General features: G+C 45.8%; 1 protein-coding gene across 1 annotated transcript in view; it reads right to left on the bottom strand.

The window, feature by feature from the left end:
* The window catches only part of LOC106589753 (zinc finger matrin-type protein 4), a 139,511-nt gene that overhangs the window by 31,144 nt on the left and 90,405 nt on the right, over positions 1 to 17,962 (bottom strand). The window contains exon 5 of the mRNA XM_045710423.2: positions 11,891 to 12,160. Coding sequence (XP_045566379.1) covers positions 11,891 to 12,160 — 270 coding nt within the window. The remainder of the gene's footprint in view (positions 1 to 11,890; positions 12,161 to 17,962) is intronic.

Raw genomic sequence — 17,962 nt, 5'->3', positions numbered from 1 at the left:
AGCTGCCTCTAATTGGAGATCATCCCAAACAAAACCAACATAGAAATACAAAACTAGAACATGAACATAGAAATACAAAACATAGAAAAACTAAACTAGAAAACCCCCCCTGTCACGCCCTGACCTACTCTACCATAGAAAATAACAACTTACTATGGTCAGGACGTGACACAATGCAATGTTTTGAACATTGGACAGCCTGTGTTATCCTGTTAGGGCTAGGGGGCAGTATTGACACGGCCGGATAAAAAACGTACCCGATTTAATCTGGTTACTACTCCTGCCCAGTAACTAGAATATGCATATAATTATTGGCTTTGGATAGAAAACACCCTAAAGTTTCTAAAACTGTTTGAATGGTGTCTGTGAGTATAACAGAACTCAAATGGCAGGCCAAAACCTGAGAAGATTCCATGCAGGAAGTGGCCTGTCTGACAAGTTTGGCTCTTTTTATTGAAGACTGAGGATCTTTGCTCTAACGTGACACTTCCTACGGCTCCCATAGGCTCTCAGAGCCCGGGAAAAAGCTGAACGATATCGAGGCAGCCTCTGGCTGAAACACATTATCGCTTTTGGCAAGTGGCCGATCAGAGTACTATGGGCTTAGGCGCATGCCCGAGTCGACCCCATGCTTTATTTTCTTTTGTCTGTTTACCTAAACGCAGATTCCTGGTTGGAATATTATCGCTTTTTTATGAGAAAAATGGCATAAAAATGTATTTTAAACAGCGGTTGACATGCTTCGAAGTACGGTAATGGAATATTTAGAATTTTTTTGTCACGAATTGCGCCATGCTCGTCACCCTTATTTACCCTTTCGGATAGTGTCTTGAACGCACGAACAAAACGCCGCTGTTTGGATATAACTATGGATTATTTTGAACCAAACCAACATTTGTTATTGAAGTAGAAGTCCTGGGAGTGCATTCTGACGAAGACAGCAAAGGTAATAACATTTTTCTTATAGTAAATCTGACTTTGGTGAGTGCTAAACTTGCTGGGTGTCTAAATAGCTAGCCCTGTGATGCCGGGCTATCTACTGAGAATATTGCAAAATGTGCTTTCACCGAAAAGCTATTTTAAAATCGGACATATCGAGTGCATAGAGGAGTTCTGTATCTATAATTCTTAAAATATTTGTTATGCTTTTTGTGAACGTTTATCGTGAGTAATTTAGTAAATTCACCGGCAGTGTTCGGTGGGAATGCTAGTCACATGCTAGTCACATGCTAATGTAAAAAGCTGGTTTTTGATATAAATATGAACTTGATTGAACAAAACATGCATGTATTGTATAACATAATGTCCTAGGGTTGTCATCTGATGAAGATCATCAAAGGTTAGTGCTGCATTTAGCTGTGGTTTGGGTTTATGTGACATTATATGCTAGCTTGAAAAATGGGTGTCTGATTATTTCTGGCTGGGTACTCTGCTGACATAATCTAATGTTTTGCGTTCGTTGTAAAGCCTTTTTGAAATCGGACAGTGTGGTTAGATTAACGAGAGTCTTGTCTTTAAAATGGTGTAAAATAGTCATATGTTTGAAAAATTGAAGTTTTTGCATTTTTGAGGTTTTTGAATAACGCGCCACGGGATTACACTGGCTGTTACGTAGGTGGGACGATTTGGTGCCACCTACCCTAGAGAGGTTATAAGTGATGATGTTACGACTTCCGCCGAAGTCAGTCCCTCTCCTTGTCCGGGCGGCGTTCGGCGGTCGACGTCACCGGCTTTCTAGCCACCACCGATCCACTTTTCATTTTCCATTTGTTCTGTCTTTGTCTTACACACCTGGCTTCACTCAACCAATTACTTGTTTATTATTTATCCCTCTGTTCCCCATGTTGTGTTTGTGAGTGATTGTTTATTGTAATACAGTCCGTCTTTGTGGGCTCGTGATGTTACCTTGTATATTTGTCTTTTTGAGTAAAGTACGTTGATTACTCATATCTGCTGTCCTGCGCCTGACTCTCTACACCAGCTACACACAGGACCCTTACAGACCTGGTGTTGTTCTACTCATATCTGCTGTCCTGCGCCTGACTCTCTACACCAGCTACACACAGGACCCTTACAGACCTGGTGTTGTTCTACTCATATCTGCTGTCCTGCACCTGACTCTCTACACCAGCTACACACAGGACCCTTACAGACCTGGTGTTGTTCTACTCATATCTGCTGTCCTGCGCCTGACTCTCTACACCAGCTACACACAGGACCCTTACAGACCTGGTGTTGTTCTACTCATATCTGCTGTCCTGCGCCTGACTCTCTACACCAGCTACACACAGGACCCTTACAGACCTGGTGTTGTTCTACTCATATCTGCTGTCCTGCGCCTGACTCTCTACACCAGCTACACACAGGACCTTTACAGACCTGGTGTTGTTCTACTCATATCTGCTGTCCTGCGCCTGACTCTCTACACCAGCTACACACAGGACCTTTACAGACCTGGTGTTGTTCTACTCATATCTGCTGTCCTGCGCCTGACTCTCTACACCAGCTACACACAGGACCCTTACAGACCTGGTGTTGTTCTACTCATATCTGCTGTCCTGCGCCTGACTCTCTACACCAGCTACACACAGGACCCTTACAGACCTGGTGTTGTTCTACTCATATCTGCTGTCCTGCGCCTGACTCTCTACACCAGCTACACACAGGACCCTTACAGACCTGGTGTTGTTCTACTCATATCTGCTGTCCTGAGCCTGACTCTCTACACCAGCTACACACAGGACCCTTACAGACCTGGTGTTGTTCTACTCATATCTGCTGTCCTGCGCCTGACTCTCTACACCAGCTACACACAGGACCCTTACAGACCTGGTGTTGTTCTACTCATATCTGCTGTCCTGCGCCTGACTCTCTACACCAGCTACACACAGGACCCTTACAGACCTGGTGTTGTTCTACTCATATCTGCTGTCCTGCGCCTGACTCTCTACACCAGCTACACACAGGACCCTTACAGACCTGGTGTTGTTCTACTCATATCTGCTGTCCTGCGCCTGACTCTCTACACCAGCTACACACAAGACCCTTACAGATGACCGTTTTGAGTTATGTGTCTAGAGTTTTGAAAATGACCACAAGGTTCTGAAATTAGTGCCAAAGTGATTGTAAAAAACAGTAATACCATTTTTTAAATTAATCATACTGTATATCGTTTTTTTTATTTTTATATTTGTTCATATTGCCCAAGTGTAACCATGAGTTTATAGTAAATAGTTTATAGTAAATTTCTGAATGTTGTGTCCCCTGCTCGCCCAGTGCAGTAGTGAATACCGTACAGCACCCTGTCTCACCTATTGCTACTCTTTTGACCCTATGATCACTCGGCTGTGATTGCTTTATGCCTCTCTCTAATGTCAATATGCCTTGTCAACTGGCTAGTTATTATTGCTTTATTTCACCGTCGAGCCCTCAGTCCCACTCAAATTGCCTTAGATAGCTCTTTCGTCCCATCCCACACACATGCGGAGACCTCACCTATGTTAATTGATGCCTCTATGGACGAAACCTCTCTCATCATCACGCAACGCATAGGTTTACCTCCACTGTACTCACATCCTTCCATACCCTTGTCTGTACATTATGCCTTGAATCTATTCTGCTCCTTTTATTCTCTGTCCCCAATGCACTAGACGACCAGTTCGTATAGCCTTTAGCCGTACCCTTATCCTACTCCTCCTCTGTTCCTCTGGTGATGTAGAGGTTAACCCAGGCCCTGCAGCCCCCAGTTCCACTCTTATTCCCCAGGCGCTATCATTTGTTGACTTCTGTAACCGTAAAAGCCTTGGTGTCATGCATGTTAACATCAGAAGCCTCCTCCCTAAGTTTTTTTCCCCCACTGCTTTAGCACACTCCGCCAACCCTGATGTCCTAGCTGTGTCTGAATCCTGGCTTAGGAAGGCCACCAAAAAATCTGAAATTTCCATCCACAACTATAACATTTTCCGCCAAGATAGAACTGCCAAAGGGGGTGGAGTTGCAATCTACTGCAGAGATAGCCTGCAGAGGTCTGTCATACTATCCAGGTTTGTGCCCAGACAGTTTAAGCTTCTACTTTTAAAAATCCACCTTTCCAGAAATAAGTCTCTCACTGTTGCCACTTGTTACAGACCCCCCCCCCCCCCCGCCCAGCCCCCAGCTGCGCCCTGGACACCATATGTGTATTAATTGCTCCCCAATTAATCTTCAGAGTTTGCACTGTTAGGTGACCTAAACTGGGATATGCTTAACACACCGGCCATCTTACAATCTAAGCTAGATGCCCTCAATCTCACCCAAATGATCATGGAACCTACCAGGTACAACCCCAAATCCGTAAACTCGGGCACCCTCATAGATATCATCCTGACCAACCTGCCCACACCGATAAATCTATGATAATCGAGAATTTCAATAAGCATTTTTCTACGGCTGGCCATGCTTTCCACCTGGCTATCCCTACCCCGGTCAACAGCTCTGAACAAACCACAGCAACTTGCCCAAGCCTCCCCATTTCTCCTTCACCCAAATCCAGATAGCTTATGTTCTGAAAGAGCTGCAAAATCTGGACCCCTACAAACCAGCTGGGCTAGGCAATCTGGACCCTCTCTTTCTAAAATTATCCGCCGCAATTGTTGCAACCCCTATTACTAGCCTGTTCAACCTCTCCTTTGTATCATCTGAGATCCCTAAAGATTGGAAAGCTGCCGCGGTCATCCCTCTCTTCAAAGGGGGAGACACCCTAGACCCAAACTGTTACAGACCTATATCTATCCTACCCTGCCTTTCTCAGGTCTTCGAAAGCCAAGTTAACAAACAGATCACCGACCATTTAGAATCCCACCGTACCTTCTCCGCTATGCAATCTGGTTTCCGAGCTGGTCATGGGTGCACCTCAGCCATGCTCAAGGTCCTAAACGATATCATAAACGCCATCGACAAAACACAATACTGTGCAGCCGTATTCATCGACCTGGCCAAGGCTTTCGACTCTGTCAATCACTGGATTCTTATCGGCAGACTCAACAGCCTTGGTTTCTCAAATGACTGCCTCGCCTGGTTCACCAACTACTTCTCAGATAGAGTTCAGTGTGTCAAATCGGAGGGCCTGTTGTCCGAACCTCTGGCAGTCTCTATGGGGGTGCCACAGGGTTCAATTCTCGGGCCGACTCTTTTCTCTGTATACATCAATGATGTCGCTCTTGCGGCAGGTGATTCTCTGATCCACCTCTACGCAGACGACACCATTCTGTATACTTCTGGCCCTTCTTTGGACACTGTGTTAACTAACCTCCAGACTAGCTTCAATGCCATACAACTCTCCTTCCGTGGCCTCCAACTGCTCTTAAATGCAAGTAAAACTAAATGCATGCCCTTCAACCGATTACAAAATAGCTTTCAACACTCTACTCAGCAAATTGGATGCAGTCTATCACAGTGCCATCCGTTTCGTCACCAAAGCCCCATATACTACCCACCAGTGCGACCTGTATGCTCTCGTTGGCTGGCCCTCGCTTCATATTCGTCGCCAAACCCACTGGCTCCAGGTCATCTATACGTCTTTGCGAGGTAAAGCCCCACCTTATCTCAGCTCACTGGTCACCATAGCAGCACCCACCCGTAGCACGCGCTCCAGCAGGTATATTTCACTGGTCACTCCCAAAGCCAATTCCTCCTTTGGCCACCTTTCCTTCCAGTTCTCTGCTGCCAATGACTGGAACAAATTGCAAAAATCACTGAAGCTGGAGACTCATATCTCCCTCACTAACTTTAAGCATCAGCTATCAGAGCAACTTACAGATCATTGCACCTGTACATAGCCCATCTGTAAATAGCCCATCCAACTACGTCATCCCCATATTGTTATTTATTTTTTTATGTATTTTTTTGTTGCTCCTTTGCACCCCATTATCTCTACTTGCACATTCATCTTCCGCACATCTATCACTCCAGTGTTTATTTGCTAAATTGTAATTATTTATTGCCTTACCTCCCTAATCTTACTTCATTTGCACACACGGTATATAGACTTTCTATTGTGTTATTGACTGTACGTTTGTTTATTCCATGTGTAACTCTGTGTTGTTGTTTGTGTCACACTGCTTTGCTTTATCTTGGCCAGGTTGCAGTTGTAAATGAGAACTTGTTCTCAACTAGCTTACCTGGTTAAATAAAGGTAAAATAAAATAAAAAATAAATGACTATGCATAAATAATAAACAGCAGGTAGCAGCAGTGTAAAAACAAAAGTGAGGGTCAATGTAAATAGTCCGGGTGGCCATTTGATTAATTGTTCAACAGTCTTATGGCTTGAGGGTAGAAGCTGTTAAGGAGCCTCTTGGACCTAGACTTGCCGCTCCGGTATCGCTTGCCGTGCGGTAGCAAAGAGAACATTCCATGACTTGGGTGACAGGTATCTTTGACAATTTTTTGGGCCTTCCTCTGACACCTCCATGTATATAGGTCCTGGATGGCAGGAAACTTGGCCCCAGTGATGTACTGGGCTGTACGCACTGCCCTCTGTAGCGCCTTATGGTCGGATGCCGAGCAGTTGCCATACCAGGCGGTGATACAACCACTCAGGATGCTCTCAATGGTGCAGCTGTAGAACCTTTTGACGATGTGGGGCCCCATGACAAATATTTTCAATCTCCGGAGGGGGAAAAGGCTTTGTCGTGCCCTCTTCACGACTTTCTTGGTGTGTTTAGACCATGATAGTTTGTTGGGGGTGTGGACACCAAGGACTTGAAACCCAGCCCATCTTTTCCTCTAGTCTACGATCATGTCCTTTGTCTTTCTCAAGTTGAGGGAGGAGGATGTTGTCCTGGCAGTACCCCATCCCTATAGGCTGTCTCTTCGTTGTTGGTGATCTGGCCTACCACCGCTGTGTCGTCAGCAAACTTAATGATGGCAAAATGTTCATGCTGAAACCCTCATATTAAACACCAAATGTTTTCACCAAGTTGATGGGTACAAAACATTAAGAACACCTTACTAATATTGAGTTGCACCCCCCTTTTCTCCCTCAGAACAGCCTCATCCGTCGGGGCATGGAATCTACAAGGTGTCGAAAGCATTCCACAGGGATGCTGGCCCATGTTGACTCCAATGCTTCCCACAGTTGTGTCAAGTTGGCTGGATGTCCTTTGGGTGGTGGACCATTCTTGATACAAACGGGAAACTGTTGAATGTAAAAAACCCAGCAGTGTTGCAGTTCTTGACACAAACCGGTGCACCTGGAACCTACAGTACTACAATACCCCGTTCAAAGGCACTTAAATGTTTTGTCTTGCCCATTCACCCTCTGAATGGCACACATACACAATCCATGTCTTAATTTTTTCAAGGCTTAAAAATCCTTATCAAACCAGTCTCCTCCCCTTCATCTACACTGATTGAAGTGTAGATGAACAAGTGACATCAATAAGGGATCATAGCTTTCACCTGGATTCACCTGGTCAATCTATGTCATGGAAAGAGCAGGTGTTCCTAATGTTTTCTTCACTCAGTTTATATTTAGGATGTTTTACATAGATATTTTTTTATCCCAAAATCATCTAATTTAATGATTTTATATATACGCGATAAGTGATAAGGCCACACAGAGGGCCAGAGATAATTACAGACACCTGTGAAAAAAAATTTCTAAGCAAACAGCTGGAGGCAGGTCTTTCTCCTATAGAGCTAAATTTTTATGGAATGGTCTGCCTACCTATGTGAGAGACGCAGACTCAGGCTCAACCTTTAAGTCTTTATTGAAAACTCATCTCTTCAGTAGGTCCTATGATTGAGTGTAGTCTGGCCAAGGAGTGTGAAGGTTAACGGAAAGGCACTGGAGCAACGAACCGCCCTTGCTCTCTCTGCCTGGCCGGTTCCCCTCTCTCCACTGGGATTCACTGCCTCTAACCCTATTTCAGGGGCTGAGTCACTGGCTTACTGGTGCTCTTCCATGCCGTCCCTAGGAGGGGTGCATCACTTGAGTGGGTTGAGTCATTGACGTGATCTTCCTGTCCGGGTGGGCGCCACCCCAAGGGTTGTACCGTGGCGGAGATCTTTGTGGGCTATACTAGGACTTGTCTCAGGATGGTAAGTTGGTGGTTGAAGCTATCCCTCTAGTGGTGTGGGGGCAGTGCTTTGGCAAAGTGTGTGGGGTTATATCCTGCCTGTTTGGCCCTGTCCGGGGGTATCGTCGGATGAGGCCACAGTGTCTCGAGACCCCTCCTGTCTCAGCCTCCAGTATTTATGCTGCAGTAGTTTATGTGTCGGGGGGCTTGGGTCAGTCTGTTATATCTGGAGTATTTCTCCTGTCTTATCCGGTGTCCTGTGTGAATTTAAGTATGCTCTCTCTAATTCTCTCTCTCTTTTTCTTTCTCTCGTTCTTTCTTTCGTTATCTCTCTAGGAGGACCTGAGCCCTAGGACCATGCCTCAGGGCTACCTGGCCTGATGACTCCTTGTTTCCCCAGTCCACCTGGCCATGCTGCTGCTCCAGTTTCAACTGTTCTGCCTGCGGCTATGGAACCCTGACCTCTTCACCGGACGTGCTAGAGATACTCTGAATCATCGGCTATGATAAGCCAACTGACATTTACTCCTGAGGTGCGGACCTGTTGTGCCCTCGACAACCACTGTGATTATTATTATTTGACCCTGCTGGTCATCTATGAACATTTGAACATCTTGGCCACGTTCTGTTATAATCTCCACCCGGCACAGCCAGAAGAGGACTGGCCACCCTTCATAGCCTGGTTCCCCTCTAGGTTTCTTCCTAGGTTCTGTCCTTTCTAGGGAGATTTTCCTAGCCACCGTGCTTCTACACCTGCATTGCTTGCTGTTTGGGCTGGGTTTGGGCTGGGCTTCTGTACAGCACTTTGTGACATCAGCTGATGTAAGAAGGGCTTAATAAATACATTTGACTGATTGATTGAGCTGTCCATCCTGTCTCCCTGTAGCACTGTCTTAGGCGTCTCACAGTAAGGAAATTGCAATTTATTGCCCTGGCCACATCTGCAGTCCGCATGCCTCCTTGCAGCATGCCTAAGGCACGTTCATGTAGATGAGCAGGGACCCTGGGCATCTTTCTATTGGTGTTTTTCAGAGTCAGTAGAAAGGCCTCTTTAGTGTCCTACGTTTTCATAACTGTGACCTTAATTGGCTACCTGTTCCACAGGTGCATGTTCATTAATTGTTTATGGTTCATTGAACAAGCATGGGAAACAGTGTTTAAACCCTTTACAATGAAGATCTGTGAAGTTATTTGGATTTTTACAAATTATCTTTGAAAGACAGGGTCCTGAAAAAGGGACCTTTCTTTTTTTGCTGAGTTTAGTTTACTGGTAAACTTAGAACGTTTCCAGTTATATACCCACCCGTTGCAACCCTAATCAGGCCCTTGCTGTGGCTGTTAGCCAAATATTACTCCGTTAACTAGAGGGTCTCTGGTTCAAGTCCCACTCTTGCTGATCCAGCCTCAGTCACTACATCACTATGACATAACACAGTGTTAGATAATACACTGTGAAAACATATAGTTGCAGTCACTCACTCATATCTGATTATTATTATCATATTAGTCTTGATTGAGTGGCATCAGGGGCACACAAAGCACTCAACCGGAACAGCTATCCCCTAATTTTTTGTGTGTGTGTGTGATAGGAAAATAACACTCAAGCCGTTCACCATGGAAACAGCTCATAACAAGCCATTCTGCCAACATAATTAATGTCAAGTTATGTACAGATGTAGGATCCAAATTTGAATCACTCCTTTGTTGCTGTGAATTTGAGTGAGTGAGTGAGTGAGTGAGTGAGTGAGTGAGTGAGTGAGTGAGAGTGAGTGAGTGAGTGAGTGAGTGAGTGAGTGAGTGAGTGAGTGAGTGAGTGAGTGAGTGAGTGAGTGAGTGAGTGAGTGAGTGAGTGAGTGAGGTCCCATGTGGCTGGTAGAGCCAGTTGGTAGAGCATAGTGATTGCAACGACAGGGTTGTGTGTTTGATTCCCACGAAGGACCAATACTAATCACTACAGAAAGTCACTCTGGATTAGAGCGTCTGCAAAATAAGAAAAATATCAAATTATATAAAATGCCAAATGAACAGCACTTGTTTGGTCTTTTAAGTGTTGCAGTTCATTTTGAGTGTGATGCAAAAGTCCAATCTTATTCATAAACCTTTTAAAAAACAACAAATACTGTAAGTGGTTCATAAAACACCTGGACAACACCTGGACACAAAACGCCTGGATAAAAGGAACACTTATGTGAGAATGCTATTCATTGACTACAGCTCAGCGTTCAACACCATAGTGCCCTCAAAGCTCATCACTAAGCTAAGGATCCTGGGACTAAACACCTCCCTCTGCAACTGGATCCTGGACTTCCTGACGGGCCGCCCCCAGGTGGAAAGGGTAGGTAGCAACACATCTGCCACGCTGATCTTCAACACTGGAGCTCCCCAGGGGTGCGTGCTCAGTCCCCACCTGTACTCCCTGTTCACCCACGGCTGCATGGCCAGGCACAACTCCAACACCATCATTAAGTTTGCAGATGACACAACAGTGGTAGGCCTGATCACCGACAATGACAAGACAGCCTATAGGGAGGAGGTCAGAGACCTGGCCGGGTGGTGCCAGAATAACAACCTCTCCCTCAACGTAACCAAGACTAAGGAGATGATTGTGGACTACAGGAAAAGGAGGACCGAGTACGCCCCCATTCTCATAGACGGGGCTGTAGTGGAGCAGGTTGAGAGCTTCAAGTTCCTTGGTGTCCACATCAACAACAAACTAGAATGGTCCAAACACACCAAGACAGTCGTGAAGAGGGCACGACAAAGCCTATTCCCCCCTCAGGAAACTAAAAAGATTTGGCATGGGTCCTGAGATCCTCAAAAGGTTCTAAAACTGCAACATTGAGAGCATCCTGACTGGTTGCATCACTGCCTGCTCGGCCTCCGACCGCAAGGCACTACAGAGGGTAATGCGTACGGCCCAGCACATCACTGGGGCAAAGCTGCCTGTCATCCAGGACCTCTACACCAGGCGGTGTCAGAGGAAGGCCCTAACAATTGTCAAAGACCCCAGCCACCCCAGTCATAGATTGTTCTCTCTACTACCGCATGGCAAGCGGTACCAGAGTGCCAAGTCTAGGACAAAAAGGCTTCTAAACAGTTTTTACCCCGAAGCCATAAGACTCCTGAACAGGTAATCAAATGGCTACCCAGACTATTTGCATTGTGTGCCTCCCCAACCCCTCTTTTACACTGCTGCTACTCTCTGTTTATCATATATGCCTAATCACTTTAACTATACATTCATGTACATACTACCTCAATTGGGCCGACCAACCAGTGCTCCCGCACATTGGCTAACCGGGCTATTTGCATTGTGTCCCGCCACCCACCACCTGCCAACCCCTCTTTTACGCTACTCTCTGTTCATCATATATGCATAGTCACTTTAACCATATCTACATGTACATACTACCTCAATCAGCCTGACTAACCGGTGTCTGTATGTAGCCTCGATACTTTTATTGCCTCGCTACTGTATATAGCTTGTCCTTTTACTGTTGTTTTATTTATTTACTTACCTATTGTTCACCTAATACCTTTTTTGCACTATTGTTTAGAGCCTGTAAGTAAGCATTTCACTGTAAGGTCTACACCTGTTGTATTTGGCGCACGTGACAAATACACTTTGATTTGTTATAAAGTAATATAATCCTATATTATACAAATGGATCGTAAAGTACTTCTACAGTCCAAATGTCCTGCCAGTTGCTCCAGTAATATCATGATGTGTTCCTGTAATGTTTATTCCCCTTGTAGTGCTGGTAAGCCTAACTTTAACCCTTAATAACACCTTAACACCTGTCCCCTGACCTATAGCCCTTGTCTCCTCACCTGTAGTTTCGGTAGCGTCCAGACTGCCAGCTAGCTGCTCCAGTAGTTGTGCTCTGGCTGCGTTCCTGCGATGTTTTTTCCCCTCATAGTGTTGCTGGGCCATCAGAGGGTTGTTGAACCATGCTCCACACAGACAGCAGTACTTCCCTGTCTCACCACTACCACCACCACTACCCACCACTGCCACCGGGGGTGCTAGAGAGGAGGGCCTTGGTAGGGCAGGAGGGGCAGGGGTGGAGTCGCTGGGCTGGGGGGTGGAGGGGGATGAGTCTGGGGCAGAGAGGGAAACGGGGCAGGAAGAAAGGGGGAGGGAGGAAGTTATGAGAAAAAAAGGTAGGTGATGGTTAAGGGTGAGATTAAAGGGGAATAAAGGAGAGGAGATAACAATAGTAACAGAAGGATGGAGGAAAGGAGTGAGGAAAGGAGTGAGGATAGGATGGAGGAAATTATGGAGGAAAGGAGTGAGGAAAGGATGGAGGAAAGGATGTAGGAAAGGAGTGAGGAAAGGATGGAGGAAAGGAGTGAGGAAAGGATGGAGGAAAGGATGGAGGAAAGAGGGAGAGAAAGAACCCATTAAAATCATCTCAGATAAACACACAGAGGTGATAATAGACCATAAACATAAACCAATAATAATTGTTGTAATGTGTAGGGCCTGTACAATACCACTATCAAGATAGTTTTTCCTTGGCAAAAAATGAAAACATGAAGCAGACCTAATTCTTTGGTCCTTTAAAAACCTGCTGTATGTAAAATATTGTGCGCTATTATACATTTTAGTCATTTAGCAGTTAGTGTGTGCTAGAACTCTGGATGACAACATGATGTTTGTTTCCAACAGTTCAACCCGCCTCGTGTTTTGTTTCCTTGCCACAACACTAACAAGTATAGCAATACTGGTATTTCCCCGGACCTCGTTTCACACGCACACACGCACACATGCACACACACGCACACACACGCACACACGCATGCACACACACACGCACACGCATCCGCACCCACACACACACACACACACCACAGTCAATAAAGTGCATGGCCAGACCACCTCACAGGGGACTGCTGCGAGCACAGAGCAAAAGATTGCTCCAGGCGTGATCTATGGAGCACAGATGAGGGTAAGAGAAAGGTCTGCACTCCTGAGAGCCATCCTACTCTGTGGAGGCATTGTGGAGGCATTGTGCGTGTGTGTTTCGCTAAATGTACAGTATATGTGTAAATCTCGTGTCTGTCTATGAAATACTTAACAAGAAGAAAACTGCCAATGCACTAACAAACTTCAAAAACTGCACCTTCTGTATGCTACTATTACAATTCTCAACCGCATTACATTGACCCCGTATTGACCCTGTATTGACCCCGATGAGTATGGCTGTAATAGACCATAAACATTAATCAATAATAATTGTTGTAATGAGTCCATCGGAAATTACATCTACAGTAATACACTAACGTGGTCTCAAGAGTCTCAGACACACACACACACACACACACACACACACACACACACACACACACACACACACACACACACACACACACACACACACCACACACACACACACACACACACAAACAAACACACAAAAACCCAGATAAGGGTAAGAGAAAGGTCAACTGCACTCCAGGGATCTGTCTTACTCTCACTCTATGGAGAAAATCTGTGTGTGTGTCATATTTATGTTGACGCGTGTGTCCATTCAGCAGACTTTTTTCTCATCCTCCCATCTTCAGAAAAATAAGTGGTAGTCTTCCAGGTGACCCTGTTAATACAATGGCAGCCTGGTTACCATGGAGACAGGCCATTCATAGCCCTGGCGCAGACAGGACCAACAGAATAAGACCCGGGGTCACACACTGAGGTGTGCATGTGTATTTGTTAGTGTGTGTGTGTGTGTGTGTGTGTGTGTGTGTGTGTGTGTGTGTGTGTGTGTGTGTGTGTGTGTAAGCAAACATGCTCTCACAGTCTCACTGCAGAATCCGATATTAGTCCATGAAATGGAAAAAATGACTTGTTTCAAGAAAGTATAAAAATTTAAATACTGAAAAGTGGTGCGTGCATATATATTCACCCCCTTTGCTATGAAGCCCCTAAATAAGATCTGGTGCAACCAATTACCTTCAGAAGTCACACAATTAGTTAAATAAAGTCCACCTGTGTGCAATCTAAGTGTCACATGATCTATCACATGATCTCAGTATATATACACCTGTTCTGAAAGGCTCCAGAGTCTGCAACACCACTAAGCAAGGGGCACCACCAAGCAAGGGGCACCACCAAGCAAGCGGCAAGGAGCTCTCCAAACAGGTCAGGGACAAAGTTGTGGAGAAGTACAGATCAGGGTTGGGTTATAAAAAATATCTTTGAACATCCCACGGAGCACCATTAAATCCATGATTAAAAAATAGAAGTGATATGGCACCACAACAAACCTGCCAAGAGAGGGCCGCCCACCAAAACTCATGGACCTTGCAAGGAGGGCATTAATCAGAGAGGCAACAAAGAGACCAAAGATAACCCTGAAGGAGTTGCAAAGCTCCACAGCGGAGATTGGAGTATCTGTCCATAGGATCACTTTAAGCTGTACACTCCACAGAGCTGGGCTTTACGAAAGTGGCCATAAAAAAATCCATTGCTTAAAGAAAGAAATAAGCAAACACGTTTGGTGTTCGCCAAAAGGCATGTGGGAGACTCCCCCAAACATATGGAAGAAGGTACATTGGTCAGATGAGACAAAAAAAAATGCTTTTTGGACATCAAGGAAAACACTATGTCTGGCGCAGACCCAACACCTCTCATTTCCCCGAGAACACCATCCTCACAGCGAAGCATGGTGGTGGCAGCATCAGGCTGTGGGGATGTTTTTCATCAAAAGGGACTGGGAAACTGGTCAGAATTTAAGGAATTATAGATGTTACTAAATACAGGGAAATTCTTGAGGGAAACCTGTTTCAGTCTCCCAGGGATTTGAGACTGTGACGGAGGTTCACCTTCCAGCAGGACAATGACCCTAAGCATACTGCTAAAGCAACACTCGAGTGGTTTAAGGGGAAACATTTAAATGTCTTGGAATGGCCTAGTCAAAGCCCAGACCTCAATCCAATTGAGAATCTGTGGTATGACTTAAAGCTTGCAGTACACCAGCAGAACACATCCAACTTGAAGGAGCTGGAGCAGTTTTGTAAGAATGGGCAAAAATCCCAGTGGCTAGATGTGCCAAGCTTATAGAGGCATACCCAAAGAGACATGCAGCTGTAATTGCTGCAAAAGGTGGCTCTACAAAGTATTGACTTCAGGTGGGTGAATAGTTATGCACGCTGAAGTTTTCATTTTTTTTCTTGTTTATGTCACAATAAAAAATATTTTGCATCTTCAAAGTCACATGCGCCGAATACAACAGGTGTAGACCTAACAGTGAAATGCTTACTTACGAGCCCCTAACCGACAGTGCAGTTTCATAAAGTACGGATAAGAATAAGAAATAAAAGTAACAAGTAATTAAAGAGCAGCAGTAAAGAAATATGCATAGATGACAACAGAGAGTAGCAGTGGTGTGGAGAGGAGGGGGGGGGGGCAATGCGAATAGTCTGGGTAGCCATTTGACTAGATGTTCAGGAGTCTTATGGCTTGGGGGTAGAAGCTGTTTAGAAGCCTCTTGGACCTAGACTTGGCGCTCCGGTAACGCTTGCCATGTGGAAGCAGAGAGAACAGTCTATGACTAGGTTGGCTGGAGTCTTTGACCATTTTTAGGGCCTTCCTCTGACACCGCCTGGTATAGAGGTACTGGATGGCAGGAAGCTTGGCCCCAGTGACATACTGGGCCGTTTGCACTACCCTCTGTAGTGCCTTGCAGTCGGAGGTCGAGCAGTTGCCATACCAGGCAGTGATGCAAAAAGTCAGGCTGCTCTCGATGGTACAGCTGTAGAACCTTTTGAGGATCTGAGGACCCATGCCAGTCTCCTGAGGGGGAATAGGTTTTGTCATGCCCGCTTCACGACTGTCATGGTGCTTGGACCATGTTAGTTTGTTGGAACTTGAAGCTCTCAACCTGCTCCACTGCAGTCCCGTCGATGAGAATGGGGGTGTGCTTGGTCCTCTTTTTCCTGTAGTCCACAATCATCTCCTTTGACTTGATCACGTTGAGAGAGAGGTTGTTGTCCTGGCACCACACGGCCAGGTCTTTGACCTCCTCCCTACAGGCTGTCTCGTTGTTGTCGGTGATCAGGCCTACCACTGTTGTGTCATCGGAGTGCCTGGCCATGTAGTCATGAGTGAACAGGGAGTACAGGAGGGGGCTGACCTCGCACCCCTGAGGGGCCCCTGTGTTGAGGATCAGCGTGTGTTGTTACCTACCATTACCACCTGGGGGCGGCACGTCAGGAAGTCCAGGATCCAGTTTCAGAGGGAGGTGTTTAGTCCAGGGTCCTTAGCTTATTGATGAGCTTTGAGGGCACTATGGTGTTGAACGCTGAGCTGTAGTCAATGAATAGCATTCTCACATAGGTGTCCCTTTTGTCCTAGGTGGGAAAGGGCAGTGTAGAGTCCAATAGAGACTGCATCATCTGTGGATCTGTTGGGGCGGTATACAAGTTGGAGTGGGTCTAGTGTTTCTGGGATGATGGTGTTGATGTGAGCCATGACCAGCTTTTCAAAGAACTTCATGGCTACAGACGTGAGTACTACGGATCGGTAGTCATTTAAGCAGGTTACCTTAGTGTTCTTGGGCACAGGCACTATGGTGGTCTGCTTAAAACATGTTGGTATTACAGACTCGGACAGGGAGAGGTTGAAAATGTCAGTGAAGACACTTGCCAGTTGGTCAGCGCATGCTCACAGTACACGTCCTGGTAATCCATCTGGTCCTGCGGCTTTGTGAATGTTGACCTGTCTAAAGGTCTAATTCACATCGGCTGCGGAGAGCGTGATTACACAGTCTTCCGGTACAGCTGGTGCTCTCAAGTGTTATTTGCCTTGAAGCGAGCATAGAAGTACTTTAGCTCGTCCGGTAGGCTCGTGTCACTGGGCAGCTCTCGGCTGTGCTTCCCTTTGTAGTCTGTAATGGTTTGCCGGCCCTGCCACATCCGACGAGCGTCAGAGCCGGTGTAGTACGACTCAATCTTAGTCCTGTGTTGACGCTTTGCCTGTTTGATGGTTCGTCGGAGGGCATAGTGGGATTTCTTATAAGCTTCCGGGTTAGAGTCCCACTCCTTGAAAGTGGCAGCTCTAGCCTTTAGCTTGGTGCGGATGCTGCCTGTAATCCATGGCTTCTGGTTGGGGTATGTACATACGGTCACTGTGGGGACGACGTCATCAATGCACTTATTGATGTATACAATGACAGATGTGGTGTACTCCTCAATGCCATTGGAGGAATCCTGGAACATATTCCAGTCTGTGCTAGCAAAAAAGTCCTGTAGCTTAGTATTCGCGTCATCTGACCACTTTTTTATTGATCTAGCCACTGGTGCTTCCTGCTTTAATTTTTGCTTGTAAGCAGGAATCAGGAGGATGGAATTATGGTCAGATTTGCCAAATGTAGGGCGAGGGAGAGCTTTGTATGCATCTTTGTATGTGGAGTATAGGTGGTCCAGAGTTCTTTTCCCTCTGGTTGCACATTTAACATGCTGATTGAAATTTGGTAAAACTGATTTAAGTTTCCCTGCATTAAAGTCCCAGCTACTAGGAGCGCTGCCTCGGGTTGAGCGTTTTCTTGTTTTTTTTATGGCAGAATACAGCTCATTCAATGCTATCTTAGTGCCAGCCTCTGACTGTGGTGGTATGTAAACAGCTACAAAGAATATAGAAGAAAACTCTCTCGGTAGGTAATGTGGTCTGCAGCTTATCATGAGAAACTCTACCTCAGGCGAGCAATAGCTCGAGACTTCCTTAGATATCGTGCACCAGCTGTTGTTTACAAAAATACATAGACCGCTGTCCCTTGTCTTACCTGACGTCGCTGTTCTATCCTGACAGTATATCGTATAACCAGCCAACTGTATGTCGTCGTTCAGCCACGACTCCGTGAAGAATAAGATGTTACAGTTTTTAATGACCCGTTGGTAAGCATG

Source organism: Salmo salar, chromosome 28 (assembly GCF_965601325.2).
Source record: "Salmo salar chromosome 28, fSalSal1, whole genome shotgun sequence".
In the NCBI taxonomy this organism is placed as follows: domain Eukaryota; kingdom Metazoa; phylum Chordata; class Actinopteri; order Salmoniformes; family Salmonidae; genus Salmo; species Salmo salar.
The sequence above is the reverse complement of the archived record's forward strand: the minus strand, read 5'-3'. Positions and strand labels throughout refer to the sequence as shown.